Below are 14,826 nucleotides of genomic sequence, written 5' to 3'. Positions count from 1 at the left end.
TGTTCAATACCCCTCTTTAAATAAAACCTTTTGCATAGCGTTTGTTTAAATGTTCCTCTGGTGAATAAGTCTGTGTCAGTTTTGGCAAACGCAGGATTTGGCACATGCTACTTTAGCTTAATGCTACTTTTATCTTTATGCTACGTTAGCTTAATGCTACTTTATCTTTATGCTACGTTGGCTTAATGCTACATTAGCTTAATGCTACATTAGCTTAATGCTACGTGAGCTTAATGCTACAGTCTAAGCTACATCATCTGCTTAATAATAAAATTATGAATAAATAAAAATAATCATGTCTTAAGAACAGAACTGTGAAACCTCTCGTTCATGGGTGTGCACACGTATTTAACTCACACTGGTGCAAAAGATAAACACTTTTTCTGTATAAAAATCTGAAATACACGTGTTTAAATATGAATGAGTATAAAGTCATTTGTGTGATTAACCCTGTGTTTACGTCTGATGGTGGAGAGTTTTAAATGAGTCACAGTTCATCAGTTTTATGTCATTTGAATTCCTTCATACTGATACTCTGCAGCTGATGGTCATCCACATTCTCTGGGGGTGTGATGCTAACTAGAGGCACTGCTCTGTCTGAAGCTTTGTTTAGTCTTTAATCTGAGCTTTGTTTTAACACAATCTAACCAGACAGGGCTGATTTAGTTGAACAAGGTGAGCTGATTTGTGCTGTTAAACAAGTCTCTCTCAAATAACATTACAGTCACAAGCTAACTAGCATTAGCCACCAGTTTTTCATTTAGTCACTCTCACCTTTTTTGTGTAAAATCAAACTCCTAAACAGGACCATGAACGTTCGGACTGATCACAGGCTTCTGAAAATGTGCTGTTGTGTTTTTTTTTTTTTTTTTTATCTCAGTGTTTACTAATTGTGCAATGTGTCTCTATGGTAACTGTTGAACACTCCACCACAGAGATACATGTAGAACACCCCCAGCGTGATGTCACTGCAAAGTATCAATAGGTTGCGTTCACATTCTCCGTTACCCACCCCTCCACCTCCGTCTATCTCCTCTCACACTTATCCCTCCACCTCCATCTCTGTCCTTTCCCACGCACCCCTCCACCTCCGTCTCTCTCCTCTCACACCCACCCCTCCACCTCCGTCTCTCTCCTCTCACACCCATCCCTCCACCTCCGTCTCTCTCCTCTCACACCCATCCCTCCACCTCCGTCTCTCTCCTCTCACACCCACCCCTCCGTCTATCTCCTCTCACACCCACCCCTCCACCTCTGTCTATCTCCTCTCACACCTATCCCTCCACCTCCATCTCTGTCCTTTCCCATGCACCCCTCCACCTCCGTCTCTCTCCTCTCACACCCATCCCTCCACCTCCGTCTATCTCCTCTCACACCCATCCCTCCACCTCCGTCTCTCTCCTCTCACACCCACCCCTCCACCTCCGTCTATCTCCTCTCACACCCATCCCTCCACCTCCGTCTCTGTCCTTTCCCACCCACCCCTCCACCTCTGTCTCTCTCCTCTCACACCCATCCCTCCACCTCTGTCTCTGTCCTTTCACACCCACCCCTCCACCTCCGTCTCTCTCCTCTCACACCCATCCCTCCACCTCCGTCTCTCTCATCTCACACCCACCCCTCCACCTCCGTCTCTCTCCTCTCACACCCATCCCTCCACCTCCACAGTGAAGGGCTCTGTCACAGCGATGCGTCCACTGTTCACAATCACACACTCGGTGTACGGCAGGTTCCTGTCGTTGGTGTCCTGGAGCTCGATCGTGTGAACCACCGTCTGAAAACAACAAAACTTTAGTACAGTCAGAGAGGACCGACCATTGCACCGCTGTCTGAAAGAAAAGAACATCTTTAGTACGGTCGGAAAAGACACACAGACTGTATAGTGAAGTGGACTAAGTGAGTGTGACATCACCCACATTGTTCAGCTCCAAATGAAGCTTATCGAGGCAAGCAGTTAAAGCGGCTAATCTGGAGCCGAGATCCATATTTGGAATTTTGACTGTGAGAATCATAGCAACCAATGAGCCAATCAGGAAGGAGGCTGTCTAAGTTAATGCCACTTCTCGCCTGCATCACTGGTTTAGCAGGGAGTGGGCGCTTAGCAACACTGTCAATCAAAACTGTTGCTAATGCTAGCAGGAGTGACCTCAGGAAAAGAAGGAACCTGATTTGTCATTTGTCTGTTATTAATGCTCATATCTTGATTTACAGACACAATAGTGAAAAAAACAAACAAACAGGATTATCTAGAGCGGGTTAATACAAATATTTTAAGACCAAAATGAAGAGTCTGACAGCAGCAGTTACAGAGAGTGGACACAGTTTCTTAAAGCAAGGTGAAATCGATGGAGTCGATGGAGCCAGAAGTGTGCCCATGCTCACTTCCTGTTTGGAACGTGGCAGCTAGCAGGTTAGCTACGTCCATATATACAGTGTGTGGTTTTAACACAATCTGAACATAAAGAATTGACTTAGTTGAGTTACAACAGGTGAACTGATTTGTGCTGTTAAACAAGTCTCTCTCAAATAGCATTACAGTCACAAACTATCTCGCATTAGCGTTAGCATTAACCAACAGATTTCAGTTAGTCACTCTCACATTTTTTCTGTAAACTCAAACTCCTAAACAGGACCGCTCGGACGGATCACGGGCTCCTGAAAATGTGCTCTTTAAATCACTTTTACTATTTTTTCTTGCATTTTCAGACAATCTTAAAAAATTTTGTCTGTTTGCTAATGTGTGCATTGTGTCTCCATGGTAACTGCTGAACATTCCACCATAGAGAAACATGTGGAACACTCCCAGAGTGATGTCACTGCAGAGTATCAATAGACCTTAAAATTCCAGGAAAGCCCAGTTCTTCCTCACCATTCCATCCAGGACTTTCCCGAAGACGACGTGCTTCCCGTCGAGCCACGGCGCCCTGGTGGCCAGGATGAAGAACTGCGAGCCGTTTGTGTCGGGTCCTGCGTTTGCCATGCTCACCTGCAGGGGGGAGACACATGAATGGAACATTTACATACAGACTGAAAATGTCTCTATGGAGATTTTAATTCTTTAACTTGAATGTTCCACAGTGTTATTTATCTTGCATTTATTCAATTACTTTTTTATAGCTCAAAAATACATTGTTATCGTCAATAGCTTTGTCTCTCCCCAGATCTGCACTGTAACCTAGCCTTCTGGTGTTAACTGGTAGTCTCCATGGAAATAGATAGGTTGAAACTGATGACATATTGTGAAATTTGAAATGCCAAGGTGACCAAAAGCAGTTTTAAAGGCAGATTAAGGCCAAAACAAACCCTGATACGTCCCTTTAAATAAATACGTCTAATGTGATGCTGGTCTGATGTGATGGTTGTGTTGGTCTGAGGTGATGGTGGTGTTGGTGTGAAGTTAATGGTCATGTTGGTCTGATGTGATGGTTGTGTTGGTCTCAGGTGATGGTAGTGTTGGTGTGAGGTTGATGGTCGTGTTGGTCTGATGTGATGGTCGTGTTGGTCTGAGGTTGATGGTCGTGTTGGTCTGATGTGATGGTCGTGCTGGTCTCAGGTTGATGGTCATGTTGGTCTGATGTGATGGTGGTGTTGGTGTGAGGTTTATGGTCATGTTGGTCTGATGTGATGGTGGTGTTGGTGTGAGGTTGATGGTTGTGTTGGTCTGAGTTGGAAGACTCACCCATCCCGCTCCCAAATGCTTCAGTTTAAAGTTCTCATCAGCGAAAGTGGAGCCGTAAATACTGTGACCTGGAAGTGCAAACACCAATCATGAGGTCTGCAGAGACAGGGCTGCATTTAAGGTTAGAGTTAAGGCTCCTACCTCCGGTCCTATCCCTGCTGTTGTGTGTGTATGTACGTGTGTGTATATGTGTGTGTGTGTACCTCCAGTCCCGTCCCCGTTGGTGAAGTCTCCTCCCTGGATCATGAAGTCTTTAATGACACGGTGGAACCTGGAGCCTTTGTATCCATAATCTTTCTGTCCCCACACAAACACACACAAACATTATATACACACAAACACACAAATGAGTTATTAGTGTATATAAGTAATGTTTACTGCCATATTCACACTTATTTGCTTTTAAACTAGGAAGTACCTTTAGGACTGAAGGGGGGGAGAGGGTGAAGGGGGAGGAGAAGCGGGGTCTAGAGGACTACAGGGGAGAGTGAGGGGGAGGAGGGGAGGGGTTTACAGGACTAAAGGGGAGAGTGGGGGGGGCAGGGTCTGAAGGACTAAAGGGGAGAGTGAGGAGGGAGAAGGGGCGTGGTCTGAAAGTATAAGGAACAGTGTAATTGGTCTAACAGGTATCTACACTTCAAACTCTGCCCATGCAGGACACCTGGCTGTAATCAAGGCAATCATGTGTGATGTCACATAGTACTTAAAATCACAGAGGCCACTGGAGGCAGCACACACTTAGATTTAGGCATTTTTGACCAGAAAGCTGTAGATTTACCTAGTTTGTACAGACAGTAGACACCAGTTTTTAGTAGCAAAGAAAAGGTGATTTAGTGTTTAGTTCCACTTTAAGTCCTGATTTATCCACAAAAGCTTCCTGATAAATTATATGACACACAGCGATGCAGGAGGATGGGAGGGCATCTGACCTCTCCCGTTGCCAGGGCGACAAAGTTGGCGACTGTGAGAGGAACCACTTCTCCAAAGAGTCCAATGACGATCCTGCCGACCTCATGACCTCCGACCGTCACATCAAAAAACACCTAAAGGAGAGAAAAGGGTCAGAGAAGCAGAGGAGAGGATCGAAGGAGCAGAGGAGTAGAGGAAAGAGTCAACATTTACAGGAACAGCAGAAGGTACAAAAAAATATCTAAGATAGAACTATTGTGTTGTTACATTTTAGGGTAATAATAGTATATTTACTGCTGAAATACAGAAGCACAGACTGTGTAAAGAAGTGGACTAAGTGAGTGTGACGTCACCACAGCGTTCAGCTCCAAATGAAGCTCATCGAGGCTAGCTTTTATAGCGGCTAATCTGGAGCCAACTTCCACATTTGGAATTCCGACCGAGAGTATCATAGCAACCAAAGCCAATCAGGAGCGAGGCTGTTGAAGGTAACGCTACTTCCAACCGGCACCGTTGGTTTAGCAGTGCTGTCAATCAAACCTGTTCTGTTCAGAACTCTTCAGAACTGAAGAAGCAGCTTGGATGAGCAGTGAAACAAACATTTTAAGGTCAAAATGATGGGTCTGACAGCAGCAGTTACAGAGAGAGGGGCCACACTTTTTCAATAAAAAGTGAATTGGAGCCAGAGTCAAGGGATCTGGAAGTGCGCCCACGATCACTTTCTATTTGGAAAGCGGCGACTAGCAGGATAGCTATGTCCATTTATATATAAGTCAAAAATGAACATTCACGCTGTTTGGACTCACACACGGGCACGTTGCACATTCTGCATTTTAAATTTTAAATCAGATCACACACAGCTCTCCTCTGTCTCTGTGCACACATGGAACCGCTGCAGTGCTCATGTTTTTCTGCGGGTCAGCTGTTCACGCACACGGAGCATGCACGCGCGTTATCTCCGTCCGAGTGCACACGTGGACAGCTGTGTGCGCGCGCGTACGTGACACTCAGCCGTGTCTGACCACACTACTATAATGCGCACGTCCACGCTCTAAATCACGCATCCCCTTCGGCATTTACGCGCCTGTTTACGTCCGTGCACGTAATCCAATCTGTTGTAGTAGATACACACACGTGCACGGCTCCACACGCGCGCTCGCACACACCGGCACGTGCACTACGCTGATATGAATGGTAATAAATGCGGCAGGAGCTCCGGTACCTTCTCGGTGACTTTCGGCCCGGTCCGTGAATCTACGAACGACACCGACAACATCAGCGCCACGAGCACGCGCCCGGGAGACATGACGAGGACACGAAGAGAGGAGACGAGGAGGCACAGCGGGCACAGCGGGGCGCACAGCCGGAGAGGAGCGCTCCTAGCCCGGCCACAGTCTCCAAGACGCTCCGGTCTGAAGGCGGAGTCTGGAGCATATCCCCGCCCACTACCATAAAGGAGGGAGGACATGAGCGAGGAGAGGAGGAGAGGAGGAGAGAGGAAGAGAGAGGGGAGGAGGAGAGAGGAAGAGAGAGGAGAGGAGGGGAAAGAGACGAGAGAGGGAGGAGAGAAGCAGGAGAGAAGAGAGGAGAAGAGAGGGAGGAGAGAGGAGGATAGAGGTGGAGAGAGGAGGAGAGAGGCAGGAGAGAGGAGAGGAGGGGAAAGGGAGGAGAGAGGCAGAAGAGAGGAGAGGAGGAGAGAGGCAAGAGAGATGAGAGGAGGAGCGAGGAGAGAGGGAGGAGAGAGGAGAGGAGGGGAAAGAGAGGAGTGAGGGAGGAGAGAGGAGGATAGAGGTGGAGAGAGGAGGAGAGAGGAGGATAGAGGTGGAAAGAGGCAGGAGAGAGGAGAGGAGGAGAGAGGTAGAGAGAGGGAGGATTTGAAATAGGCCAGTGACTTCACCTGACCTTATTTTACTTCTATGGGGTATTAAAGGGAGGGTCTTTTACTGCTATGGGGTATTAACTATAATACATAACATATATAGATCACCATGTTTCCTTTCATTGTTTTGAAAATACTATATCCGCCCAAAAGGTATTAACATGTTTTATAAGTTTCCCTTTCATTTTTGACGCTCTGAGTCTCCCCTCTCTTTGCTCTCTGTTCTGAGTCACTGCCCCTTTCAGAGCACTATCACAACAAAATCAGTTGCATCCCACTAATGCAGCGGTTCTTAACCTTGTTGAAGGTACTGAACCCCACCAGTTTCATATGCACATTCACAGAGCTCTTCTTTATTGAAAAATAAAATTTGATTTTTTTTATTTGATTTGATTTTTTTTTTCAAATTCAAGACACATGTTTTACTGGTGCACAAAATAAATCGTGCATTAGCATCACTGTGTTCAAAGAATAAAACCAATACAATGCATGAACAACAAATTACATATATACCTTTTCACAAAGACATGACCTTTTTTAATTCTACCACACTGAAATTATTTTAATTTTTAACTTTATGTATTATAATAATGAACTTATTGTATTTATGCTATTTATTATTTTTAACATTTTAACACACACTGTAACTCCACAACCAATTGTGCTGCATGTAAATTCAAACGGCATGTCAAAGCAGAGGAATGAGGCTCTTTAAATACGTTACTGTCATTACGGTAATGCGCTTCAGTGGTCCCTCAAAAATGTCCAATCAGAGCGCAGTTGTCGCCGGGATCCTCCCAGTCAACGCTGGGGCATCACTCTGGCCGTGTCTCATGCTGTGTCTCAATTCACCAAAGAACGGCACATTTAAGTCGGGCGGGTACTTCGATAGGCACATCAAAGGGTTCATTTGTCAAATTGGGACATGGCCGGCTTCTGGAGACACTCGCAGTCTGCAAATCATATGAGTCGAGTGCATGTCTTGACCTCTGTCGAACCCCAGAGACTGACTCACCGAACCCCTAGGGTTCGATCGAACCGAGGTTAAGAATCACTGCACTAATGAAACTACTGCACATCACATCAGGTTTGTCAAGTTGCTGTGCACAGTTTTGTATCATGTTTTTGTATATTTATGAAGAAATGTTGTGTGGGAGCATGGTTGAGATAGGCTTGTGGGCAGAGTCTCGTACAAGATCGTACTGCTAACTGTAAGGAGGGTTTGAATAGGGCCTGGGAGAGATCGCTAGATTACTCAAACATGCATGGATGACCTCTAAAAGCTCTTCAGACATGTTTTTGATGAGGGAACAGGAGTGAAAGCCCCTTGATTTTGCAGAATACCTCCCCTTTAACAGAGGTTGTCTGAAACCATTGGAGATCTGTCATTAAAGTTCCACTCACTTGTCACTTGTAAAACTATAAAAAGATGTACATTGCTTCTCCTGTTCTGTCCTGTCCTCCTTGTTTTTCCTTGTTTGAAGTGTGAGCGTGTTGGATTCCTGTGGTCCTGGTTCAGTCCTGGTTAACTCCTGGTTCAGTCTTGGTTTGGTAAAAGTGTAGACTGGCTGGTGGTTTATGTCATTTACACCCCCCCTCTGCTCTTGGTCCTGGTTCACTCCTGGTGTAATGTGGTTTTAGTCCAGGTCCAGTTTGATTTGCCTGGACTTCCCCTAATGGTTCATGTGGATTAGACCTGATTTAGTACTGCTCTTGACCCCTGTCCAATCTCGGATGTGATCCTGTTAAATTAAATATTGTTACTCTGGATTAATCCTGGTCTAGTCCAGGTTTAGTCCTGCTTTAGTCTTGTTGGTGGTCCTGTTAAATTACCTGTTGTTACTCCTGGGCAAGTCCTGGTCTAGTCCTGATTTAGTCCTTGTCTAATCCTGGTCTAGTCCTGGTTTAGTCCTGTTTAGTCCTGCTCCTGTCCAGTCTTGTTGGTGGTCCTGTTAAATGACCCTGGTTTAGTCCTGGTCTAGCCCTGATTTAGTCCTGGTTTAGTCCTGGCTTGGTCCTGGTTTAGTCCTGGTCTAATCCTGTTTTAGTCCTGGTTTAGTCCTTGTCTAGCCCTGATTTAATCCTGGTCTAGTCTTGGTTCAGTCCGGGTTTAGTCCTGGTCCTGCTCCTGTCCAGTCTTGTTGGTGGTCCTGTTAAATGACCCTTGTCTAGTCTTAGTCTCATCCTGGTTTACTCCTGGCTTGGTCCTGGTTTAGTCCTGGTCTAATCCTCTTTTAGTCCTGGTTTAGTCCTGGTCTATCTAGCCCTGATTTAGTCCTGGTCTAGTCTTGGTCTCGTCCTGATTTAGTCCTGGCATAGTCCTGGTCCTGTCCGGTCTTGTTGGTGGTCCTGTTAAATGACCCTGGTCTAGTCTTGGTCTGGTCCTGATTTAGTCCTGGTTTAGTCCTGGTCCTGTCCGGTCTTGTTGGTGGTCCTGTTAAATGACCCTGGTCTAGTCTTGGTCTGGTCCTGATTTAGTCCTGGTTTAGTCCTGGTTTAGTCCTGGTTTAGTCCTGGTCCTGTCCGGTCTTGTTGGTGGTCCTGTTAAATGACCCTGGTCTAGTCTTGGTCTGGTCCTGATTTAGTCCTGGTTTAGTCCTGGTTTAGTCCTGGTCCTGTCCGGTCTTGTTGGTGGTCCTGTTAAATGACCCTGGTCTAGTCTTGGTCTCGTCCTGATTTAGTCCTGGTTTAGTCCTGGTCCTGTCCGGTCTTGTTGGTGGTCCTGTTAAATGACCCGTCGTTAAATGCTTTGGTGTGTTCGTTAGCGGGTGCTCTGACGGTAATTCGATCGGACCCGAGCGCGCGGCGGACGCATGAATTTAAACATGAGTCTCACCTTGGCTCGCGCTCATTTGCATACGAGCATGTTGTTAGCGCGCGCCCAATTAACCGCGGCGCCGCCAAATGGATGCGTCTGCGCGTAATGAATGCGCCCGTGCGTAATGGATGCGTCCCGCCAGAAGATGGAACGGACGCGGCGATGACAGGAGCCGATACGCACGCGACGAGTAAGGTCAGCGCGCGCACGTCATTAACATTCAACTGCACCGGCAAAGGGGGGGGTGAGAGGGGCTAAAAACAGGTCTAAACCACATGAACCATCAGGGGAAAACGAGGTAAATTCAACCGTACCAAGGCGCATTGAGTCCCGTAAAAAATGTGACCATTTACCAGGACTGAACCAGGACTAGATCAGGGCTATAGGCCAGGACTGAACCAGGACTGAACCAGGACTGAACCAGAACTAAACCAGGACTGAACCAGAACTAAACCAGGACTGAACCAACATTAGACAAGGACTAAACCACTAATACAGGACCACATCCAAGATCGGACAGGAGTCAAGAGCAGAACTGAACCAGGACTAGAACAAGACTAAAGGCCAGGAGTAAACCAGGGCTAAACCAGGACTGGACCAGGGCTAAACCAAGAAGACAGGAGTAAAGCAGGAATGACTAAATCAGACCTATACTAACATTACAACATTACATTATTACAAAACTAGAAGGTTTTGTCTTTTCTACTATATTTTAAGATGAAATATTAGTTCCACACTCTGCATTTGACCAATTCTTTAAAGGTAACCCGTCACCTGCTTGTCTCAAAGATGTTTTCGCTTTGCCTGGAATGTTTCACATTATGGTATTGAAGTAATCTTTTGCATTTATTAAATTACATGTTTTTATTGATCAAAAAATACCTTTAAAAAGGTATGAGCCGGGTTGCCTCCTTACAGATCTGACCTGTATCTTTAGTCCTGGTTCATTCCTGGTTTAGTCCCGGTTCAGTCCTGGTTTACTCCAAGTTTAGTCCTGGTTCAGTCCTGGTTAAGACCTGGTTTAGTCCTGGTTCAGTCCTGGTTTCCCATTGATCTGTGTTTAGAGGTGGGGCTTTGGCTCGATAAATGAACTGCCCAAATTCATCATTTTAACAGAAGCTGATTATCCACAGACCAGCAGGAAAGAGCGAGGGCCAATCACAGAGGAGCATCACAGAGTGGACCAATCAGAGAGAGGCTCATAGAATTGAATCAAAATTAAACCAGAGAGGACTTTTACCTTTGATGAAAGAGTTAGAAGCATTTGTCTTCAGTTCAAATATATTTTTGCCAGTGAAGTGCATCGTTTCTTTGTGCTGTTTGTAATTAAGTAAACCTGACATGCTTTTTCTGCTTGGACATTCCTTTGACAGTGTCTCAGTGGATTTTGATTTGGTTCAAGTCGCCACTACATAAAGCAAGTTTATATTTTTTCATGTCAAGAAACTCCACCAAAAGAGCCGTAAATCACACTGAATCAAACCCAGACTGACCCTGGTTGGTCAGGTGTTGTGCCCTAGGGCAGAAATGAACATTAGTGTGGCTGTGTGATAATGGTTAAAGGAGGCAGTCTGCCCTGAGGCAGCTGTGGACAACGTGTGACTGATGACTTTATATGAAGCTCTTTAAAGAGAGTTTAACATGTTTCATAAAACTAATGAAAGGTTGTCATTATTATGATGTAAAATTATAAATCAAACGGCCATTCTGTCCTAAGGCAAGACACTTCACACTTCACCCACATTGTCCTCAGGGTGTTTGTGAGCGCAAATGTGGCTATAAAGGTGGGTGTTTACAGCATGTACAAGACAAATATACTAATGATACTACTGTAAAACTGTCTGTAGATTGACTGATTTTTTTGACTGGTTTTGTCATGGTCTATACAGTGTGGAAGATACATATGTTATATATGTCTCACACACAAAATGTATTTTACTGTGAAAGGGAAAACACAGGAAATAGATAACAGTTGTTCTGTTATAAATTCTACATTCTATATTATAAATTCTGCGTTGTTATGTTATGAATTCTGCATTATGTTATAAATTCTGAGTTATATTATGAATTCTGCTTTGTTGTGTTATGAGTTCTGAGTTATGTTATGAATTCTGAGTTATGTTATAAATTCTATGTTATTAATTCTGTGTTGTTACATTATGAATTTTGCATTGATATGTTATGAATTCTGAGTTATGTTATGAATTCTGCATTATAATTTTGTGCTACGAATTCTGTGTTGTTAAGTTATGATTTCTGCGTTGTTATATTATGAATTTTGCTTCATTCATTCAGAGACCTCAAGAGCTCCTCATCTCTTGAACTTCTACAACAAATGGTTTAAAATCCAGAGAAACCAATGGCTGATACACTGCTATATTTATTTATATTTTTGGGCTGATGTGTAGGACCGATTTTGATTATTTTATACCAAATTCTGTCATTTTAATTTACTAAAACTCACCTGCTTTTTTTTTTTTTTTTTAACCATAAATATATACAAGAGCTGTTGAGTCACGTTTCATGCACATATCTCTTCACAATAAGGTGTTCAAATAAAGCTGTATGTGGCTTTTTTAGGCAGCAGGTTGGACAAAACTAAATATGGACTGTGCTGGAGAATAAACACTGAGAGCCAATATGCCAAAATGTGCAATCGCTCTTATGTGCCACTCACACACTAAACACACAGACACTGACACACACGCACACACATAGACACACAGACTCAGCCACACACAGACACACACACACACACACACACACTATGCCAGACAGACCTCCATGCTTTTACACAAGTGTTGTGTTCAGTGTCACGGTGCAGTGGGAAATCTGAGTGTTGCCGATAAGAACCTAAAAACACAATGACATCAGGCTTATGTCCTGAACAGCGCCCCCTATGGTCCTATTGTGCGACTGCAGGAGGGATAGAGTTACACTTGTGTCTGTGTGGACTGGACTCTGGTCTGGAGGAGTCTTCATTATGTTCATCATTTTACACCTGTGTCTGTCTCACGCCATACATCACACACACTTTGCTCAAAGGTACAACAGCAGTGCAAAGTTTGGAATTCAAACTGCCAACCCAGGTTTAGTCATGTTTAAAGTCAGTTTTGTTTGGCTGTATATAATTCATTAAAGATATGCTTCCATCAGTCAAATAATAAACTCCCAAAGATCTGAGACTGGTCTAGTTTTATCCTTATTTAGACTCATTTAAGGACCAGTTTAGTCCTTGTTTAATCCTGGTTTAGTCCCAGTTTAGATCTGGTTTAGTCCCAGTTAAGACCTGTTTATGTCCCTGTTTAGTCCTAATATAGACTTGTTTTAGTTATGGTTTAGGCGTGTTTTTTCCCCAGTTTAGGCCTGTATAAGTCATGGTTTAGATCTGACTCAGGCCTGGTTTATCCATCCATTTTCTTCAGATTTACCCGGCCTTGGTTTAGTAACAGTTTAGCCCTGTTTAAGAATCTGGTTAAACCTGATTTAGTCCTCGTTTGGACCATTTTTCAGACTTGTATTCACTCTGGCCCTGTGGGACATCAGAGAAATGACATGCACAGTGAGGCAGGTCAGCCACTAGAGGGCGCCCCAACTTAATCATTTTTATGCAAATACTCCTCAGACTGAGATGAGAGGAGCCACAAACGCCTGTAACACCAATGTGAGAACTTATTATAATTATTATGAAAGTCAAATTATGAAGCTACACTTTGGGTTTGTGACATAAACATCTCCCAAACTCTTACTCTTGGATTATTTTCATTTCCGGGAGGCTGATTCTTACCTAAACCATGCTCACTACTCACTACTTTTTCATTTTCAATGTATTTATTGAAATGAAAAAATAAGAAAAATATGTTTCCTTACTGTGAGTGAGCTCGCATCTCCACAAACCTGACTCGTATGTGGCCTGGAGGATGGCCTCTTCCTGCTTGTTTCCATGGCAATGTTATTCCTTTGGCTCTAATATTACACAGTACGACATAAATCTACCTAAGAGAATGTTCTACAGTATGGTTTTAATGTTCTGTTTCCATGGAATCATGCAGGAGACGTACCACCTCCAGAAAGTTCCACACTGTACCTTTAAAAGGGGGTATTACACAAAATACATTTTATTTATCTTTTTCTTATGCTTTAACATTGTTCCCTCATCAAAAACATACCTGAAGAGGTTTTAGATGTCATCCATGCATGTTTGAGTAATCCAGCGATCTCTCCAGGGCCATATTCCAACCCTCCTTAAGGTTTGCAGTACAAGCCTGTTTGGGGCTTGTGTGGGAGCATTTGTAATGTAGGCCTACATCACCCATGCTCCCACATGACAATTCTCCATAAATATACAAAAACATGATACAAAGCCGTACACAGCAACTAGACAAACCTGATGAGATGTGCAGTAGTTTCATTAGCTGGATGCAGCTGATTGTGTTGTGATGGCGCTCTGAAGAGAGTGACTTAGCACCGAGAGAGATTGCTAAAATACTCAAACATGCATGGAAGACATTTAAAACCTCTTCAGGCATGTTTTTGATTAGGAAACAGTGTTAGAACACGGGAGGGAGCTAAAAATGTATTTTGTATAATACCCCCTCTTTAAAAAGTTACTCAAATAAATGTAACAGAGTACAACCCAGCTCTGAGTTTGAGAAACACTGTTCTGGGCCAATGAGGGACACCAGGGCAAACCCACACTGACATAGGGAGAACATGCAGAGCTCTGACTGAAAGGGCTCGATAATCTATAGTCTGATTTACAGCCTGTGATAATAGTTATTGGTGAGGCAGGGCCCTTTGTCTTTAGCTGCTGGGGCTTGACTCTGCATCGGCTAACAGCAGATGTGAAGCGCTGACGGCTCTGAGTGACACTAAGTGATACAACATACCTCTCTCACTGCTCCCCATTGACTTCCATTCAAACCCGGGTCCCCTGGGGTTCTCCTGGGGCCAAGTCTGAGCCAGGACTCTAACCAGATCTGCAACAAAACCGGGACAAAGTCAGAGAGACACCGGAAAACTGACGTGTGATGGACAGATGTGGAGCTGAGGGAACGATTTGGGAAAAATATCTGGATGGGATCTTTCAGACAAGCATCGTGATTAGATTTGGGATTTATGTTTTAATTTTAGGATTCTGGACGGAAATGAGGTTTTCCTGAATATCTTTGTAACGATCTTGAGCTGTATCAGAACAAGTTTAAGACACATAGACTAGTATACACCCAGGGACCACTATGAACCTGCTGGACACTAAAGGATTACACACATATAAGGCCACATGGGAATAGAAAACAAAGTACAAACATTTAATATGGAGCATCACAGTATACTGTCAAAAAAGAGGGTTTTTATTATCATCGTGGTATCAGCATCAGTATCGAGTCAATTCTTTAGTATCGAAAAAAAGTTTGAAATTTTAGTATCAAAGTTCACATTTTAAACACGTCTACAAGAACTGACAAAAAGACTGAAATCTGAAGAGAAATTGTGTTGTTTGTGGAGAAAATGATGTTTCTTCTAAAGCTACAGACTGTGATT

The 14,826-nt window shown here is 44.0% G+C and overlaps 1 protein-coding gene and 1 long non-coding RNA gene across 2 annotated transcripts in view; one reads left to right on the top strand and one right to left on the bottom strand.

Moving 5' to 3' along the window:
* Positions 1–6,672, top strand: part of LOC129456516 (uncharacterized) — a 77,720-nt gene extending 71,048 nt beyond the window's left edge. The window contains exon 4 of the long non-coding RNA XR_008648802.1: positions 6,621–6,672. This is a non-coding gene — a long non-coding RNA (uncharacterized LOC129456516). The remainder of the gene's footprint in view (positions 1–6,620) is intronic.
* On the bottom strand, positions 1,587–5,993 carry ppic (peptidylprolyl isomerase C). Its single transcript, XM_033972076.2, has 6 exons — positions 5,811–5,993; positions 4,609–4,722; positions 3,883–3,976; positions 3,680–3,747; positions 2,870–2,986; positions 1,587–1,774 (listed from the first exon to the last, which is right to left on the bottom strand). The coding sequence occupies exons 1-6, from the start codon at positions 5,892–5,894 to the stop codon at positions 1,643–1,645; spliced, it is 609 nt and encodes a 202-aa protein (XP_033827967.1). The 5' UTR covers positions 5,895–5,993; the 3' UTR covers positions 1,587–1,642.
* Positions 6,673–14,826: the final 8,154 nt, after the last annotated feature.

The sequence above is a fragment of the Periophthalmus magnuspinnatus genome, chromosome 9 (assembly GCF_009829125.3).
Source record: "Periophthalmus magnuspinnatus isolate fPerMag1 chromosome 9, fPerMag1.2.pri, whole genome shotgun sequence".
NCBI lineage: Eukaryota > Metazoa > Chordata > Actinopteri > Gobiiformes > Gobiidae > Periophthalmus > Periophthalmus magnuspinnatus.
This window is presented reverse-complemented; position numbering and strand designations above follow the sequence as displayed.